The sequence below is a fragment of the Rissa tridactyla genome, chromosome 1 (assembly GCF_028500815.1).
Source record: "Rissa tridactyla isolate bRisTri1 chromosome 1, bRisTri1.patW.cur.20221130, whole genome shotgun sequence".
NCBI classification, from domain to species: domain Eukaryota; kingdom Metazoa; phylum Chordata; class Aves; order Charadriiformes; family Laridae; genus Rissa; species Rissa tridactyla.
The window spans coordinates 145900258-145918979 of record NC_071466.1 but is presented as its reverse complement, the minus strand read 5'-3'; the positions used below and the strand labels follow the sequence as shown (position 1 = coordinate 145918979).

Sequence of the window (18722 nt, the reverse complement as noted above, 5' to 3'; positions counted from 1 at the left end):
TCAAATGCTATATGAATTTTCATCAGCTAGTTCCAGGCTGGGGAGCTCCGAATGTCATTAAGCATCCGAGAAGGCAAATGCTGGGTTAACTTTGTGCAGTAAACATCTGATGGGTGTGAGCGTGAAAGTTTTCTGATGCTGGTCACGGAGACTAACATTTATCTGCCTGACAGGATACATTTCTCATGTTCACTCAGCAGCAGGAAGAAAAACCACAAACTCCTGTACCAGAGTCTATTGTTGGTTCATGATGAAATCAATCCAGTGCTGCCCTGGCACGCTGGGGAGGAAGGGGTCAGAAAGAGAGAGTGTCCTGGGTGACCATCTGTTTGGGCCACGGACTGTCTCAGCTCCGTGTGACTGCTATGGGACCCTTGGTTTTGACATGTAGTTTCCACAATACTCATAAATGATTATGAGCTACCTCCAGTCCAAACTGATGAGTTCAATATCAATCAATACATTATAGAATCTGCCACTCTCCTTCCTCACTCCCCTCAGGATCTGGAACGCCACTGTTTCATGGGCCAAGGTTGCTATTGATTACCACATCCCCAAACAGTGTTTCCTTGTTGGTCAATAGTAGGTCCAGACGTAAGCTGGCCCATTGATACCTGTATCAAAAATTATCCTTGGCACACTCCAGAAATCTCCCAAGTTGCTTGCATCACTCTGTGTTGCCCTTCGTGTAGATGCCAGGGAGACGTTAAGTCTCTTAGACCAAGAGTTTGTCATCTAGAGTTGTTTAAAGGAGGTTTCTCTTACCAGCACTGTGCCTCACTCTTCTGGCACTGGCAACGTGGATGCCTGAGTGAAAGCAAACTCGGGTTACTGATTTGTATGTAGGAGACACGGGGAGTTGTTCAAGACCACCAGCAGCTGGAGGTGAGTATGAGAGGCAGAAGGTGGATGGGAAACGGGAAGACGTTCCCTCCCTTGGGCAGAAGAGTGCTACGTGACAGTGCTTAAACTATTTCAAGACTGCTGTCTTGAAATTGTTTCCCATGGTGGTGGTTACCCAGTGTAAGATGAGTAACTTACCCAGTGTAAGTGTGAGATGACGGCAGAAGGTCTGAGTAGATGCACTACGCTCCAGCTTGCTGCCTGTTTGCTATGGAGAGGGGCTCTGGTTGTTGGAGCTCCGGCTGTGTAGAGTTTGCATAATCCTCTCCCCCTTTCCTGTTCAGTGGGATTGCTTGGACATGCCAGCCTCAGAGACTTTACACGGCTGTGAGTTTTACATCTTGTTTGCAACTGCCGGTTTATAAACTCCCTTTTCAGAACCTAGTTCCAGTATTTTTTTATTGTTTAGATTTGTTTGGATTATGGGTAGTCTGTGAAAACTAGAGCACAGCAGCTAATTAAATGTAGGATTTCAGCAGTCCTTCAAGCAAAAATAGTTTCCTGTGATATGTGTGGCTGTATATGTCAAACGCTTGATGTTTCGCTTTTATTTAGAATTTCATAATGTTGCACTATATATAGTTCTTGCGGGCATTACAAGATAACATGTTTTGCATTGCTGTAGTACGCCAGACAGCTATCTAAACAGCAGCAGTTCACCTGTTTACTACCTGAACTCTAATGGATCCTGTAACTGGGCTTTTGGGAATAAAGAAGTCTAAGAAGGATGGAAAGCTCTCAACCAGTGGAGCAGAAAGCCGGGGGGAAGTAAAACCCTGGAACTGAATTCTGACAGGAACGTTTCCCGTAGCTGTAGGGAGGCTGTTTTGCAGCGCTGGAACCCTAGGGTTTCCCAAAACCACCTGCTCGGCGTGTGTGCCTGTGCAGAGGAGGTGTGATTGTATAGCTGGGAGCAGGTCCGGCAGATGGCAGAGGCAGGAGAGGTAGATGGAAAATAAACATCTTGGCAAACTTAGGTAGGAGTCATAGCATGTAGTAGTTGCTACCGTTTTGTGTTTGACAGGCTTTTAGGAATTCTTCTCTCACATTTAGTGTTAACTTGTTAAAGGCCACTAGACTTGACAGGGGGGTGAAGTTGGATATGTTGCTTTTTTTTTTTTTTTTTTTTCCCCCCAGGATTTCAGGCCTACAAGAGCTTAGTACGTAAATCATGTTTATCCCCAGAGAAGCTCTTTGATTGCTCTGGGTAATGGGGGTTTTGCATTCCTGACCTATTCCCAGCAGCACAGAGCAAGGCGCAGCATACGAGTTAGGTTAGGATAGACTCGAATGTGGTTCCTGTTTCCTTCCCACCTCTTGTTTTCACTGCTAAGCAGCTGCCTGGTTTCTGCTTCTGCGGCTGCTTCTATGCCTGATGAGGCATCCTCCCCACCCCCAAACCCTCAAAACCAAACCCAAACGACTAAAAAATTGTGGTGTGCCGTGGAACTCTGTGTTCGCAGTGAGTGCTGCCAAATATCAGTTGTTTAATGGTAATGGCAAAATAGCGTGCAATGAGTTGGAAGCTGGACTTCTAAATATGTGATGACCTTGATGGCCGAAGCTGTTTGGATTCTGCTAAGGACTGTTTCAGAGGCCTGGCAAGATGTAGTGATGTGCCTGTGAAATTCTGGGAGCTTTGGAATTGTGAGTTTTGGAAACTGTGCTTTCAGCAGCATGGGAATATTTGTCCTGAAAGGCCAGGTTGGTGTTCCCTGATTACACTGGCAAATTCTCTCTAGCTGGTTGGGGGAAGTGGTCAGGGGAATCCTGCCAGCTCCTCTTACGGTCTGGAGTAGCTCAGATGATAAGCTTCTGGGTGTCCTTTGAAAGCAGCAGTTGACTAATAGAAATGCAGAGTACATGTTTAGAGGAAACATGGAGTGCTTAGGTCCTGGCGACTTAAGGCTGGCCCAGGAAATTCCTGATGTTTTATACACCCTGGAATCAAAGTGCGTAGTTGTGGTGGTGAACAGCGAATTGATGCTGTGACTCTAGCCAAAGGGACTTGGCTCAGCTTAGGTTGCCAGTGAAGGAGTGGCGTGACTCAGAAATGAGGTGATGCGGGTGGAAAGTGGGAAAATGTCTGTTGGACTCTTCCATACCTCCTGCTAGATAGTAGCTAGTTTACTTTGCAGTAGTGCGCATTGGTCGGAGTGGAGGTCTAAGCACATTTTAAGTAATTGCGAGAGACATTTTACATAGAGTTGTCAGTAAGCTGGCAGCACTGTTGAGAGCAAATGGCAAAAGTTTACTTCTGCATCAGCATTTTATCCTTTCTAATGAGGTGCTAGAGGGAGTGCGGTATACGGCAGTTTTTGTTACTGAGATATGTTCAGAAAGAAAAAAAAAAAAGTCACTTTCCTGCGATTGTGTTCCTATTGTTTAGGCCAGGGGGTAAGCAACAGATTTTAATGATGTATAGTCACCTACGGATATAGCAGATTGAGGTTCATCACACTTCCTTTAACTTTCTAAAAGTTAAATTTCTCTGCTAGGACTCCTACTATAGTTTCCTCCCGCTATAAATAATGAACAGGCAGAGGTACTTGCAGCTACTGACAGCTCTCTTCTGCCTTAGATAACTGTGTTAGGGAAGGGTAAATGTCCTTCTGTTGACCACGGAAAGTCTAGAGGACCAACATAAAATGGATGCCTAACTGCATGGTGGCTGGGCTTTGGTGGCGTGTCTTAGGAAGAACATTGGGACCTGAAGCATGCCAGTAGACTGTTACATGAGTGCAAGATGGGGCTTCAACCAGTAAGTGCTCCTGCATCGTGAATCAATTAATACAACCTATAGCTGTCACTCAGCCACTGAGATTGGAAATAGGAGAGCTGCAAAAAGAACTCCTATGGTCCAGCAACAGGCTTAGCGTTTGCTTCTGCTTTTGCTTTATCATACCAGAGTCCCAGTTCGGGAGTATACCCTGATGATCAACAATAAACTTGATTTTTTTTTATTTTTTTTTTTGCTGGGCCTACAGGAGAGCAAGCTGTGAAGACAGAGGGGGGTTATATTGCCTCTTGTCCCTGGGAAAGGTGTTTGGAGGTGACCGGTGAAAGCACGTCAGCTGGCCTTCCCTGTAAGAGCAGACTCATTTCAACTCAGAGCTAGTGAGATCCTTTACGATTTCAGTAAGTCTGTAAAACCGACTTAGCCAGAATTCAGATATGATGGAGTTAAAGATGAGTGCAAGATGATTGCCATTTAACTTTTTTCTGTGACTTCACCAGAGGAAAAGAGACTTAAAAAAACTTGGAATTGGAGCTTCTAATGAAAAGATGTTCCAAATTGGATGTGCCTTTCCTTTATTTTAATCCACTTACTGCATTTAGCAAAGTATTTGCATCAGTGAAACTGATTTTATAGCACGTAGTACTCAGGCAAGATTTAAAACTCGTTAGCAAAACTGCTTCAAAAATGAAACTTGTAACCACAAACAGCGGAAATGCAAGTTCAAGATATGTTGCAGGTAAATGTCTCTGTTTTAATCTGTGATCATTTTACCATTCATTTTCATCTGTTAGAAGCCATCCGTCAGCACACGGAAGGATCACTGAACTCAGTTCAGAAATATCTCTGGATACTTGGCCAACTGATCATCAGCAGTTTTCAAAAGTGATGTTGACGGTTGCAACAACTCGGACTGTAAGTGAAGTCCAGTGTCAGTGCTTGACGGTGCATTAAATCATGGCTTTCGTCCAAAATCGGGCCATTACAGCTTAACTGGTGTATAATTCTGGGCATACAGGGGCAACAAAGGACGCACAGTTTTGTCAGTGTCCTTTTCAAGAAAGCTAAACCAAGGCATTATTTGGCATTTATTGGATTTTTTTTTTTCACTTTCAGTCAGTAGGAAATGTGATATATATGACTGGAATCTCAATCATAATTCCACCCCCTTTATGAAATCTGTCTCGCTAGCTAATTTCATCCAAATCAGATGGAACAATAGAAGTCTTAAGGGTAGTCAGTTCCTACAAGTTTCATGAAAAACAGCAGCTGGATCTAAGAGAGACGTCAAAACCGAGGTTTCCTGTTTTGGCCGATCAGCTCTTCCTGTGGGCTGTCAGGGCATCAGATGGATGTGTCCCGACCAGGCAAAACTCGCTCTGTCTCCTCAACAACTGACAGTTATGAGATGTGGGAAACAGTTTCTGAAAAGTGAGAGGGACAAGTTTCTTTTCCTTGAGTTGTAGATCTATTCGTATGTCTTCGATGGGTTAAAGCTTCCCCCCCCGCAAAACATGAAGCTTCATATGCCTTTGAAAATGTATTGCTCTTTCATGCCTGTTCATGTGATACTTTCACATATTCTTGTCTCTATCACGTGTATAGGCAACGGCTGGCTGGTTACCTACGGTTTTTGCATCAAAAAGCGCTCAGACTGACCAGTGGAGGATTATTCCTCTCTCCGTTTCTGTGGTCTGAGTTTTTAGGCATTTCATGATGTTTAAATCTGTGAAATGGGGGAAAAAAAAATATATATATATTTTTTTTTTTTAATTTTTTTTTTTTTGCTGTCCGGTTCACCGTCTGTGGAGGGGCATGACTTTAACTGACCAGATTACTAAAAAGCTCCCGATGGGCTTTCTTGGACCGGAGCGTGGGGGCACTTTTGTGAGGGGCTTTATGTAATACTTCCAGGGCTTTTATCTGGGTTGCAGAAGCAGGTGGAGAAGTCACTGTAGTGTGATAATTGACTGCTTAGATCTAGGTGGTATGTATCATCACTCTAGATATTACAAGCTCAAATGTAAGATTAGAGCCGCTCAATTTATTTTTAGTGAATCTCCTTCTCCTGGAAGAATACAGCCATCCTGTGCCCTTGTAGAAGCCGAATATTTCTTTGCGCTTGTAGCGCTGCAAAGCAAGCAGCAATTTTGCTGAAAGGAACGAGGGAAGTGTTAAGAACAACTGATTTTTTCCCCCCCTGCAGCAGCACTGTCGTGTGTTGTAACTTCCTCTCTCAGTTGATGGTTCTGCTGTTTTGCAAGGCAGTGATTCATTAATTCAGCCTCATCTCTGTGAAAGCTGCTCCCCTCCTGCCAGGTTTATAAAGATTAAAAAAAAAGAAGAATAGCATGCAAAGCAATTAATCTGTTCCTCCTGCCCCACTTCCCTTTGCCTCTGAATTCTCTCTGACGAAACTACCAGCTCATGCAGTTGCGCCATCTCGCCTTTCTGACAGCCCACTGTGAGGGCTGTATGAGCAGAGCTGGAAGGCCATCAGATGAGGCTGCTGGCAAATAGCAGCCTTCTGTGAGATGTGGCAGACAGGCAGAAGACCTACAGTCCCTCCCTCACAAGCTCACATTAACTGCAGAAGCCTTGATAGGCTTTCTAGGGTCTGGAGCGGCCCGTCTGGCTTCGTGGATTGGAATTAAACTGCCAAACCTACATGTCTCCATCTAAGGTGGTCGGCCTGTTTATGGTCGTTAGGGAGGAAAGGGGTGTCTGTTTAGTTTGAGATGACTCACATCTTAAAAGAAGCTATCCCTGCTACTCTTGGAGTGACTTGGATAGAGGTGTTTACATTTCAAATACTGTAAATGAAACAAGATGAACGCTGTGTCTTCCCTGGGATGGGCCCTCAAAGACTGTTGTCGTATTTAGGGGCTGGTGGTGGTGGCAATTATCAGAGCAGAGGAGCAGTCTGGTGCAGTGCCAGTGAATTCCAGCGTCACGTGAGGTCATTTCTCTTGAGCTGCTGGCTGCTGCCCGCAAACCGTCAGCTCACGCTCAAATTCATCACTTCTCAAGGGAATGTGGCTAGTCGTCACAGTTCCTAGGTGAGATGACGTGTTGCCGCTGCTGTCTCTCCTGGATGAGGTTGAGGCTTCATTGGGAACAATATAGACAACTCGGAGGCATCCTGCATGCCAGCAGATTTTACCGCGTGAGTAATAGAGCAGCTCTACGGTGCTGTTTTTGCTATTGCAAGTCACAGCTTGTGGTGGTTTCCTTATACATAGCTCTTTATACACCTGGTATGAGAGTCTTAGAAAAACTTCATCTGACCGAGTACTAGAATTCATACTCTATAATTCACACATTATAGCTCATACGTTCTAATTTGTGTTTCAGAGCTTATAAGTAGGCTTTGTGCATAGCAGTTTGAAGCAAGTTTGCATGAATCAAAATGTATTTTCTCTGAAATGAGGCTAACAATACTGTGTTTCAATAGCTTTCCAGATCAAATCTGCTCAGTTTGTAAGTAAAAAAATTGGTAGGAGGAAAGGTAGACTTCAGGCTTGTCAGATGTTCAGGTAGACTTCTATTCGCTGAGAAATATCCTGGTTTCTTCTAGTTGATGAATGTTGTTCAGTAACAAAGATAGTCCCTGGCAAATTTTGGCCTCATCTGTACTTCTACAATCTAAATGTTGCACAGTTCAGTCCTCCTTTGTGCTTGCAATATTAATGAAGGTATGGAATAAATTTATATGATGCTATTAAAAGAATCATGTCTGTTTACAGTGGTAGAAAAGTATGTCCTTTCAATTACTTCCCTTAAAATTCAGGGTTTTGATCAAAGAGAGAATGCATAATCAACTAAAGTAACTGCATATCTTTATCACACTATCTGAAATTTGAGTTTAAATCCAAAGGACAATCTGATAGAGATTAACTAATCCAAAATCATTTTAAGATTCAGAGATTCGTCTGAGCCACAGTTCAATTTTAAGAGAATAGAATGTAGGCACGTTTGGGGAATTACAAGGTGTGCCATGTAGTACCGTTGCTACTGCCGTCTTCTGGAAATGAGTAAAAGACTTAAGATCATTGAAATTTGAAGCACTAAGTCTATTTTTGTTTGTTTGAAAGGAGGGTAGAGGAAAAAAAAACCAAAATATTTTCCATGATAACTCTGAACATTTCTGTCTGACAGCTCAGATTTTGCCTACTGCAAGGCAGCAGGGTTGGTTTGTACTGGGCCCCCGTAGCAAGGGTAGGGTAGCCCAACACACAGGAGGAAAAAACAGTTTTATATTTCTGTTGCAGACTGGAAAACAGAACTGCAAACTCCTATACTACGTGCGTGGCACCAAATGATTTGTTCAGTGATTTTTAAAGTAAATAGTGAAAATCCAAAGATTCAATACTCTCAGGTTAAATAAAATATTTTGTTTCCCTTTTGGGTACCTCAGAAAGACCTGGAAGAAAGTCCTAAAGGAAAAGATACTGATGATGCAGAAAAGATAGAAGTGCTTGATTTCATAATTTTCCTCCCAAACTATTAATCTGGCAATTTGTAGCAAATTATCCAATGGTTTATAGTTAAAATTTCTTACTCACTGTATAAAGTCACATACAGCTCTACTGCTAAGCTAATGAAGGTGGTTTTCATGAACTGTCCTTATTCTGAGAAGTATCTGTGGTCTCTGCAGCTTCTTTCCTTTCATGCAGGTCGCAGCACCAGGCAGTTTAGTACCTGATTTGCTTCTGCCTGTGACCTTTTTATTATCCTGATATCTTTCCTCTCTTGAGGAAGGTGGGGGAAATATTACATGATCCTTGTAAAGTCCAGGTACCAGGAATTGCTGCAGGGGGCACCGAAATAGGCTGAAAATTTCCTAACATGAAACAATATAATATTAAATGTGAGGAGAAAAACTGTCATGACTTTAGTCTTCATAAAATCTTATCATATTGCAGAAAGCTTGCCTGGGAAGTAGATCAGATTATCTCTCTGTTCTGCTCTGCGGTGTCCGCTCTTGTTCATATTTCTTTTTCATTGCATTTAGACCTATTCTTCAAGCTTAGGTAACTGGGGGATTTTCGGAAACGAACCTGTGCAGAGCAATGTATTTAGATGGTGTTTTTGGCAAAGGTCTTAATTTTACTTAGAGCTTAAACTAGCACTGCTTTCCCCAAAACCCAATGTGGTATGCTTTTGTGAATATCAAGAGCATTTGCATTGGCTGTTCTCTTATTCTTTTGGTACTTGCCCATGACGTTCTTAGGAGGAGGGCGATTTTAAGATCGTATTCCTGAATAGTTGTGCTGAGGGTAGTTTTAAATTTCCTCTCGGGTGGGGCGGAGTTGGCTATAGAGAAAAGTGGTGCCAAAATACTTGACAAGGCTGAAGCCGGTTTTGGTTTTGATGTGAAGGAGAAAGACCGCGTGGCTCCGTGTTGCGTGACTTGCAGTTCATCCAGTGCATCCCTTAGCATTTGGTGGTAGCAGAAAGGCGACAGCCTCTTCCCTCCATCTCCCTTGTAAATTCATGGTGGTTACTCCTGCTCTGTCCACAGCTTTGGTACTGGGGCACTTGGGTGTTTGAAGTAAGAGTTTGATGTGTGTGATATCTGCCCTGGTAAGAGAAGTTTCCTTATGCTCGCTGTCCTGTGCCCTGCCAAAGTGCAGGCTAGCATGCCTTGAACCCCTTGAATAGTAAGGTACTTCAAACACCACGAAAACCGTAAAGCCTCAGTGACTTCTTCCAGCCAACCCCCAGTTACAAATACTGTATTTAGCTCTTTGGGAAAGAAAAATTCAATGTGTGTGACCAAACCCAACTAACGATGTTTTCACAGAATGTTCAAAAGCCAAATGCCAACTGCAGCTAAGCTACAAGCTTATCTGACCATGCTGATTGTAATTTAATCAGTGATTTTACTGTTATTGAATGGCTTCTCTAGCCTTCTGTAGAGCCATAAAATTCTCAGGCTGCCAGCTTGGAGCAAAAAATGGCCACAAGTATAGCCATTATGTGGCTACATGAGAGGACTCTCTTATAGCTATAAGCATGAGCTGCTGCCTGCTGTTGGAGATTGGATACGGGGCTAGAATTTTTTGTATGTTCCTGCATGGTGATGGTCATTGGATGGATGAGTTCAGGATGCGTCCAGGTGTGAACTCGCTCAGATTAATTCTTGATCCTCTGCATCTCTTTTAATCGGTGATCTGCAAGACAACATTAAAATATCGTTGATAAATTTTTCAGATGAGAAAAGGAGCAGGGCAGCAACTGATCCAGGGGACAAGCCCAGGAGACAAAGCAGCCTGGGTTTCCTGCTAAGCTTCCTAATTTTCAATAGAGCCATATGTGAAATCTCACATTTAGCAAACCGGAGTGCAAGTTGCAGTTACAGATGGATGTCCCCATCCTGGGAAGCATTGGCAGCAAAAAGAGTGCTAAATAGTTAATCAGTTAAATGTGCTTTGTCCTTGGACATGGGATGCATGGGTAATAACAGAGACCTCATTTTGTCCCTGTAGTTGGAGGGGGGGAAAAGTAATTAAAAAAGTCAGAAAAAACCTGAAGTGCCAAAAATTCAAACTCTACATGGGGTGTAAATTTGTTAAAGACAAGATTTTAACCGTTAAGCAACAATTGCATTTCTCCTTTGCCACCAAAACTTCCTGCAAGGACATGTGGATGTATTAATCTTATGGAACCATTATGCTGAAGACCTAATTCAGAGAATTTCAGGATTAGATTTTGAGACTCATAGTGGAGTTGTGTTTCAGAGCCACGATCGATATTATAACCCAGGGTCCCTTAAGCGTGCATGTTCTGGGAAATAGGTGTTGATTTAGTTGAGGAGTCCATGAGACTGTTGTTAGGTCCTCCTGCCTCTACTGGGGGATATGTAGATGGAAGCAATTAAGCAATTGCACCGAAATGGAGCTGTTGAAATCTTCCCTAACGAACCCAAGTGACCACCCGTACTCTGGATTTCATCAGTTTCACAAATCACTGGTTGTGAGCAAAGATCTGTTGGTTTTGGGTTGACACCAGCTGAAACTCCAGAGGCAGATTCATTTTTTTTTTTATCTGAGGGTTCAGATTCATTTGATCCCAAAGCAAAACATGGGAAGTTGAGGCGAACATGAACTGCAATGTAAAGAAAAGGAGGTTTATGTCAGACCGAATGCTGCAGTCTTGTGCTGTCAGCTCCTGGCTCCATTTCGTAGTCACCGGATGTGGGCTAGCATGATACCAGCTAAATCCAGGCAGCTGAGCAGTCTCACTAAAGCAATTGGTTTGACCAGTTATTTTTATCTCAGACTTGAACCTGAACCTCAGTCATTATTTTAATGCTGCCATTAAAGCCAAACTGCAATGAAACAGCAATAGTAAGTTTCGCGTTACCGTTTTTGAGCAATGGTTGAAGCAATGCCCTTGTTGAGCCCGGGGACTGCTGCCACTTGCAGAGCAGCATCAAGTTGTAGCCCCTCCCGTCCTCTCCCCGTCCTGTGCGTGCAGCTTCATCCTTCACGGGGCACTGCTCTGCAGACCTGGATGGGGTCCCGTTCAGTGCAAAGTTCAGCAAGTGTGCGTAAGGGATTTGCTGTAAAACTGCTGTCCTCTTAGGGCAGAAAAAGGGGTCTCGGCAGTGTTTCCCGTGTCAGCGCACCAGGTGGTCATAATAACCCTGACCAGGCTCACCAGGGACCCTTAGCCCCTCACCCCATATGCTGTGCCATGCCATGCACCTTCTGCCCATCTCTTAAGCCTTCAGTCTTCCTCTGTGAAGTTGTTCTTCTGTTGCTGCTCCCTGACAAGTGGCTCCCCATCAACCTGAGCTTTTCCTCGCAGATATATTACATCCCCCTTGCATAGGTTTAAAAGGAAAAATTTGGGAGGAAGGATTTTGCTCCCCCTCCCTTGCACAGTGCTGGTAGGGCTGATGCGCTTCATGTAGCGCAGCATCACAGGGCAGGCGTGGCAAAGAGAGCTGGAGGAGTGGTGGTGTGCTGGGGAGGCAGGACCTGCTCCACCTGTGGAGAAGAGATAGTAAAGGGCTGTAACCACCAGGCTGACAACCCATGCTGTGGAATTGCCCATTTCTGCTTGTAGGTGTTTTATTTGCTGGTTTTAAGCAATTTGGGATGTTTGAACTAGGTACTGAGTCACTATTGCCTGGGACTCAAGTCAAACCCGGGTGAGATTAGGCATTAACTGGCTGCAAACTGAAATCAAACTGCAAAGGTCATTAACTGAAGATGAAGAATAAGTAGTTTGGGATTTTTATGCAAGCTCTTTCACTGACTTTGTGTATGAATTTAGGTTTAGACTTTGCAAGGAGCTCTGGCTTCCTCTCTGCTTTTAGGTCGAGGAGGGTGCATCTGTGATCAGAAGTGGGCTTCTGAGGCAAATCTGATTGTCACAGAATCATAGAATCATAGGGTTGGAAGGGACCTCTGGAGATGATCTAGTCCAACCCCCCTGCCAGAGCAGGGTCACCTAGAGCAGGTTGCACAGGAACGCGTCCAGGCGGGTTTGGAATGTCTGTAGAGATGGAGACTCCACCACCTCTCTGGGCAGCCTGTGCCAGTGCTCTGCCACCCTCAAAGGAAAGAAATTCTTCCTCATGTTTAGATGGAACTTCCTGTGCTTAAGGTCGTGCCCATCACCTCTTATGCTGTCCCCGGGCACTACTGAAAAGAGCCTGACCCCATCCCCCTGACACCCACCCTTTAAGTGTTTGTAAGTGTTGATAAAGTTCCCCCTCAGTCATCTTTTTTCCAGACCAAAGAGACCCAAATCCCTCAGCCTTTCTTCATAAGAGAGATGTTCCAGTTACTGCAGTTATCTCTCTTCCATAAGAAAGATTGTCCCCAGTTACTGCGCTTCAGCAGTGCACCCAATGTGCTACAGCCACTCACAGGCTCTTTGTGGAATGAGACCAGAGTTAGTCTGCAGTAAATCCCATGAAATGCGGATGTAGGCTCCTTGGCACCAACCGTTTCACTCTCCTTCTTTCAATGTGCAATGTCTGCTGGTAGAACCTCAGCAAAGTACTGCGTGGGGATACAGCCAACGCCTCAAAACTGCTGCTCAGCTCCCGCCTCCTGCACAGGTTGCTGCTTGAGTTAATGTGCAGGGCCACTTTGGTGCTAATGCTGCCGTGTAGTTAATGACCTGCTTGGTGCCCAATTCCAGATGAAATCCGAGAGGCCCGAAGTGAGATTCTCAAAGTAACTTTTCTCCAGCTTCTCTCACAAATAAGGATTTGTCCCTTAAGTGCTCTCAGATCTGAGGGCCCGTAGTGCCTTTTCAGTACCAATTGAATTTCAGTTCTATACCAATATTCAAGTTGTTTAATTCCTCTCATACACGGGTCTCCTCTGAATTGGAGATAACTTTGAGGCAAAGGCATATTATTTATGTCCTGTGGGCGAAGAAATGCTTGCAGTGAATTGAAATCCTTGGCTAAAAGCTGCTGCAGTTTTGCAAATTCTATCATAACATTTTTGCTATATATTTTAATCAAGCTCAGCAAATCAGTTCAGACTCCTTGATCCTGCAAAGTACCCTGCTTTAGGTTCGCCTTTGAATCCGTTCTGCTTTTTAATGCACGTTTTCTTACGGAGCTTTTCTCACTTTGTGATTTTGGGATTTGGATCAGAAAGAGAGACTGAATAATGTGAGACTTCTAATAATTATTCTTTTCTGACAGAAAGCGCATGTGAGCGCACAAGATTTCTGTGCTAATACATACAGATGCGTACTTAAACTAGTGACCTGTCTATCTGTAGATCTTCCAGGAGGCACCTATTGCTTTTCATGATAGGTTTATTAGTGAAGGATTCAATGGGAACTGGAAGAATGCCATTTTGGGGAGGGGAGAGAGTAGGTATATGTGTCTAGTCTAATAGATGGGAGAGGGAGAGGGGAATCGTACAAAGAGTGGTTCCTTAGCTCATCAGTTTACCCTGGCTAAGGAAAGATTCATTAACATAAAACATTCCCTAGATACTTTTCCACTGAGTTATCTGTTATTTTTGTGCATATTGCTCAGACCAGACTTCCAGAGAAGATCTGAGTTGCAGGATTTCACTTGGAAATTTTAATTTTGTTATACAGTTGTATAGGAAACAACTGTACATAGAGTTGAGGCTCCAGCTGATTTTGGATTACCTTATGCTTTCTTGAAAAAATTGCCATGGGGATAGAAAATACAAAGAAAAGGAGGGGAAAGATAGGCAAAAATTCTTTTCTTTCCACTTGACAGAGAGGGAAATAATTTTCCAAAGGCTGCAAACTGGAGTTTGTGGACAGCCAGAAAAATCTCCGCTCCCAATCTTTTACTTGGAACAATATTCCATGTCTGTCTTAAACTGTTTTGCAAAGGTTATTTGGTAAGAGATTTAAAATTTCCTCTAGTTTGATTTTCACAGTTCTGTGATGAAGGCTTATTTGGGCATCAGTAGGAGGATGATGTGAAGCCTTTCTGTGGTGGGTATAGGTAGACCCATTGGTGTTTCTAGGAATGGAAATTGCCACTCTGGCTAGCACATTGCTGAGGGAGACAAACCAGTTCTGCAATGGGCAGTCTGAGGGAACACGGTTCCAGAATCACAGAACTGACAAGGTGGGAAAGGGACCTTGAACGATCACCTGGTCCAACCGTTTGTAGGAAATGGGGCCTAGATGAGATTATCTAGCACCTTGTCCCATTGTGTCTTGAAAACCTCCAGCAATGGGGACTCCACTGCATCCCTGGGGAAGTTGTTCTAGGGAATGATTGTTCTCACTGTAAAAAATGTCTTTTTTATATCAGGATGAAACCTCTCCCAGTGCAACTTGTACCCATTGCCATGTGGCTCCTTGTGGAGAGAGAACCTCCATCCTCTTTGTAACTGCCCTTCAAGTATTGGAAAACTGTGATGAGGTCCCCCCTAAGTCTTGTCTTCTTCAGGAAGACCTAACTTCTTAAGTCCTTCCTCACAGGGCAGGTTTTCCAGCCCTTTGATCATTGTCGTGGCCTCCCTTTGGACCCTCTCCAATCTGTTTGTGGCGTTCTTGAATTGTGGGGTCTAGAACTGGACATAAGATTTGTCCTAGCCTTCGTTAATTCGGGGTTGACTCATGCACCCGAGCACAGTGATTTACATCTTTTCTGAAATACGTATGGATACCAATGGAGGAGTTCAGGTGTGCATGGGGAAAACACACGGAAACAAGTTAGTTCTCGGAGCACTTCAGCCTGAGCAGCAGCATGCTTTGGGGTTGTGAGCCCAGTAGCCTCACAATGTAAGGCCTGGGTATGTGATGGAGCATCACGCTGTGCAGTGCTGTGGGGTCAAATGGACAAAATGTTGAAATCGTAAGTCATGGAGCACCCTGTCATAAGCTTCTGATTGAGTCTTCGTAAAAATCACTCACCTCTTTGGCTGGCTGTGGGGACACAGGGGCTGCTCAGCCTATTACAAGGGGAGAGCTTACCTTGCGGCCCTTCCTGGAAGCTGACTCTTGACTTCCAACAAAATGTGATATCCAGTTACCTTGTGTAATTTCCTTCCTTTTAACAATTTAATCTGCCTGCATGTCATGTGCAAAGGCTACTCTCAGGTACCTGTTTTAGGAGAGGGGTGGACCTCCTGCCCTCAGTCCAACTTCCCCACGCTCACGTCCTCGCTGTCCTTTAAAGCCTTCCTCCACCAAGGAAGTGTCCCAGGGACACAGGCCATCGGTGGGGGCAGCGCTGCCCTGGAGCTGAACCAGAGCAAATCGCTGAACTTCTCCAGTGGGGAAAGCTAACAAATAGCACTGACACCCCTAGGTTTTCTCTTTGCCATGCAACATTTTCAAGCTCTTTCCTCTTCTGCTAAGATTGCAACAAATCCACTCTACGGCTTTCATCAAATTTTCAGTTGAAGTATGTATGGAAAATAGTATTCACACGGTTGCAGAAAACTATTAACTTATGGCAAAATCCATTTTTGATAGGGGAAAATATTGATTATTTTTTTTTTTTAAATTTCAATTTTTAGCGAAGAAAAGTAGCTGTAAAACTTCGGAAGATGCTAAAAAAATTTAAGTATTTCTGTGAATGGCATGATGGTTTTTGGATAAAATCTTCTCTTTCACCAAGGAGAACGGCTATATCAAACATTTAAGTGGTCACTAATAACTGATGTTTTTCTGCCTGCCATTTGCAACTGTTATGCAGCCAGTGGAAATGGCGTCAATCTCTTTAGGATTCCTTTTAAAATAAATAAGAAATGTATAGAATAATATAAATATATTAATATACTGTAATGACATAATTCTGCAGCCTATATTTTACATACATCTATTATATATAAAAACTGATATAAGCATCGCCCTTCCTATAAAGAGCTACTCCCGTGCGGGCTTCAGAAAGACAGGATATTCCTGGCCTACAGACATCTGGAGCTTTTAATCATTCTGTATTTTAGGATATTAATTGCTGAATTTGCTGTGTTTTTGTTTTTTTTTTTTTCTTTTGCTCAGTGCAACCTTCAACCACCTCGCCAGCTCTCAAATTTCTACTCAAGCTGAGTAATAACTGTTTTGGGGAAATGAAGGTAGAAGAGGCTAGGCAGTTTCAGCGAGGAAACAAGAAGTATAATACCCACTACATATATACATATATCTCTCTCATACTGGAATGACTCAAGCTGGACTTCAGTTGAAGGCAGGCTCTAATACTGCTGTGTATGTGGCACAAGGATATTTAGTTACTGGAGAGAGACGTCAATTTTTTTCCATATTTAAGTTATGTAACTGTGGGGCTTTAGAAGGCCTACTCTTCACAAATAAGGTTTCCTACTGAATTTTCGTATTCCTCAGATTTAATTTTCAAAAGGGCCTCTCTGATTTCTGTATGTGTTGGAGAACAGGTTTTTTTATTTATTAGAACTGGCTGTAGAGGACGGACTTTCTCTTGCTGAGTCTTGGTTGTATTTCTATTTCTCAAAAGTGAATGGGGGTTTAATTTTTTTACTGTCTGTTTCTAAGATTTTCTGGAATAAAATCAGGCTTTCTGGCCCTTCCGTAAGTTAAAAAAGAGTCACCCACGGTTCATCTGCTGGCTGGGAAGATGAACGGCCTGCTTTGGAGCATCTGAGAGCGGCGATGAGGGGTGGTCTTTAGAGAAGGCGTGCCAAGGCTCTAATTAATGCGTCTCTTTCTCTTTTGGTTGCCTTCACTAGGAAACTGCTGGAAGAATGCTGCGACCCCGGGCAGCTCTTTGCTATGACAAAGCTGAACTCCCCGATGGGAAAGAACCTCTGGTTTGATGGGGAATTTTTATATTCTTTCACTATTGACAATGCAACTTACTCTCTCTTCCCACAGGTTAGTAACCTTTTTTTTCTTTTCACTTTAAGTATTAATAAGTTAATACACTAAATGGTAACATGGTGTACCAGTGAGTATAAATTGGCTAAATGCTCGTCAAGAAATTGTATCTTCATTTCTCAGCACAAAACAATCTCCTCTGCTTTTTTCCTTCTATGTTCTGAAAATTATAAAGCGTTTGTATGCATGTTAATATTTCCTTGGCCACTTTTCAGGTGTATGGATGTGCACAAGGGATGAGATTGTCTCACCTGTCTTGATTTTTAAAATAAGTGCTGGCTGTTTTAAGAAGGTGGTTTCTACATTTCAGTCAGTGATTGTGCTCACTAGGAGCATCTTCCCTCATCTAGGGTTGCTTCCCTTCCGTCCTGTTTAGCTAAAATGTGACAGCGTGTTGCGTGAAGGTATCCAAATTACTTCCAAATGAATTAAGTTTATTGATGGTAACCAGTGTGAGCCCAATAACAGAAGCCGACAACTTGACTTTGTCAATTCTTGCTGTGTTTTGAATATTACAAATGGTTTGCTGTCTTTTGAATATTAGAAATGGTTTGTTGTTGTTCAGCAAGGGTGTTTTGGGTTAAGTGCATAGTTTCAGAGCACTGGGAATTTGTAATACTTATCTAGGCTCCTTGTATTTTTAGTTAATATACGAACTGATGTTAAATAATGAGTTTATTATATTGAATTTTGTATGTGGAAGGAGAGATATTTTATGTGGCTATACATTTAAAGAAAGCCAAACGTCTGGACGTATTGATTGGTTTACATGTTACTTTAATTTCTCAAATTAAAGGCATAGGTATTTATTAAGCTTCTCAGTGTTGAGTCATTCACACTGGGCTTTTCATTTGTTGCTGTTTCAGTTAAATGTGTAGCAGAGTTCTTACTTCTTAAACTCATCCTGCAAATAAAACATCAAAAACATTATTATTTTTTTTTTAAAAAAGTAGTTTCCAGATCTCAACAACAGAGTTACGACTTCGAATGAGTTTCTTTTAGTGGAGAAGGAGTGAGGGGAAACTGAAGCGTAGGGGAGAGGAGATGGGAAGAGCCACTTTGTGTGTTAAGACACGGTCCGGAGGAGCGGTGTTACAGCTCTGTCTTGCTCAAGCTGCGGGTCCGCTGTCTTGTCACTCGGCTGCCCCTGTTCCAATGAACCGGTTGATGGACCTCTGCCTCCCTCTGCTCCCCAGCCTCTGTGTCCCTGCAAGCTCAGCAAACAAGTAGATGCTGAAACGTGCACGGCGAGTGTTTTTTTTCCTGCAGTAGGGCTGGGAAGGGGCTGTCCAGCTGGAGTGAATTTCTCTCCCTGCCTTCGAGACTGGTAGAGTTTATGGCGCGTGGCAGAGTAGCAGCTGTAAATCTTTTTTATGATGATTAGTGTGATTTGTTGCTACAATATCGCACCATTTATTGGAGAAAACTGAAATCCTTGGCAGAGCTGTGAACTTCATACCACGCAACGATATTGGCAGCAACTGCTCAAAATATGTACATCCTTTCCAACATTTCAGAAAAGCCCCACCTGGGCTGGCACAGGGAGGTGACTATTTTGTGGTGGATTTGGGATTTCTGATTTGGTTTTCTTTGGATTGAAACCTAGCACTCTCCCTGGCCACAGCAGTGTCTTGTCTCCTCTCACAGAAGAGAGCAGAGTAACTGCATGGACTCCTTCAGAGAGGTGAACGCTGGTTAGAGAGGAGCCATGGTCTTGGAAACTCAGGTGGTTCCCAAGATCTCAAGCCTGTCC

General features: G+C 43.3%; 1 protein-coding gene across 1 annotated transcript in view; it reads left to right on the top strand.

Moving 5' to 3' along the window:
* ST8SIA1 (ST8 alpha-N-acetyl-neuraminide alpha-2,8-sialyltransferase 1) overlaps positions 1–18722 on the top strand; it is a 139154-nt gene that overhangs the window by 17103 nt on the left and 103329 nt on the right. The window contains exon 2 of the mRNA XM_054203851.1: positions 16822–16966. Coding sequence (XP_054059826.1) covers positions 16822–16966 — 145 coding nt within the window. The remainder of the gene's footprint in view (positions 1–16821; positions 16967–18722) is intronic.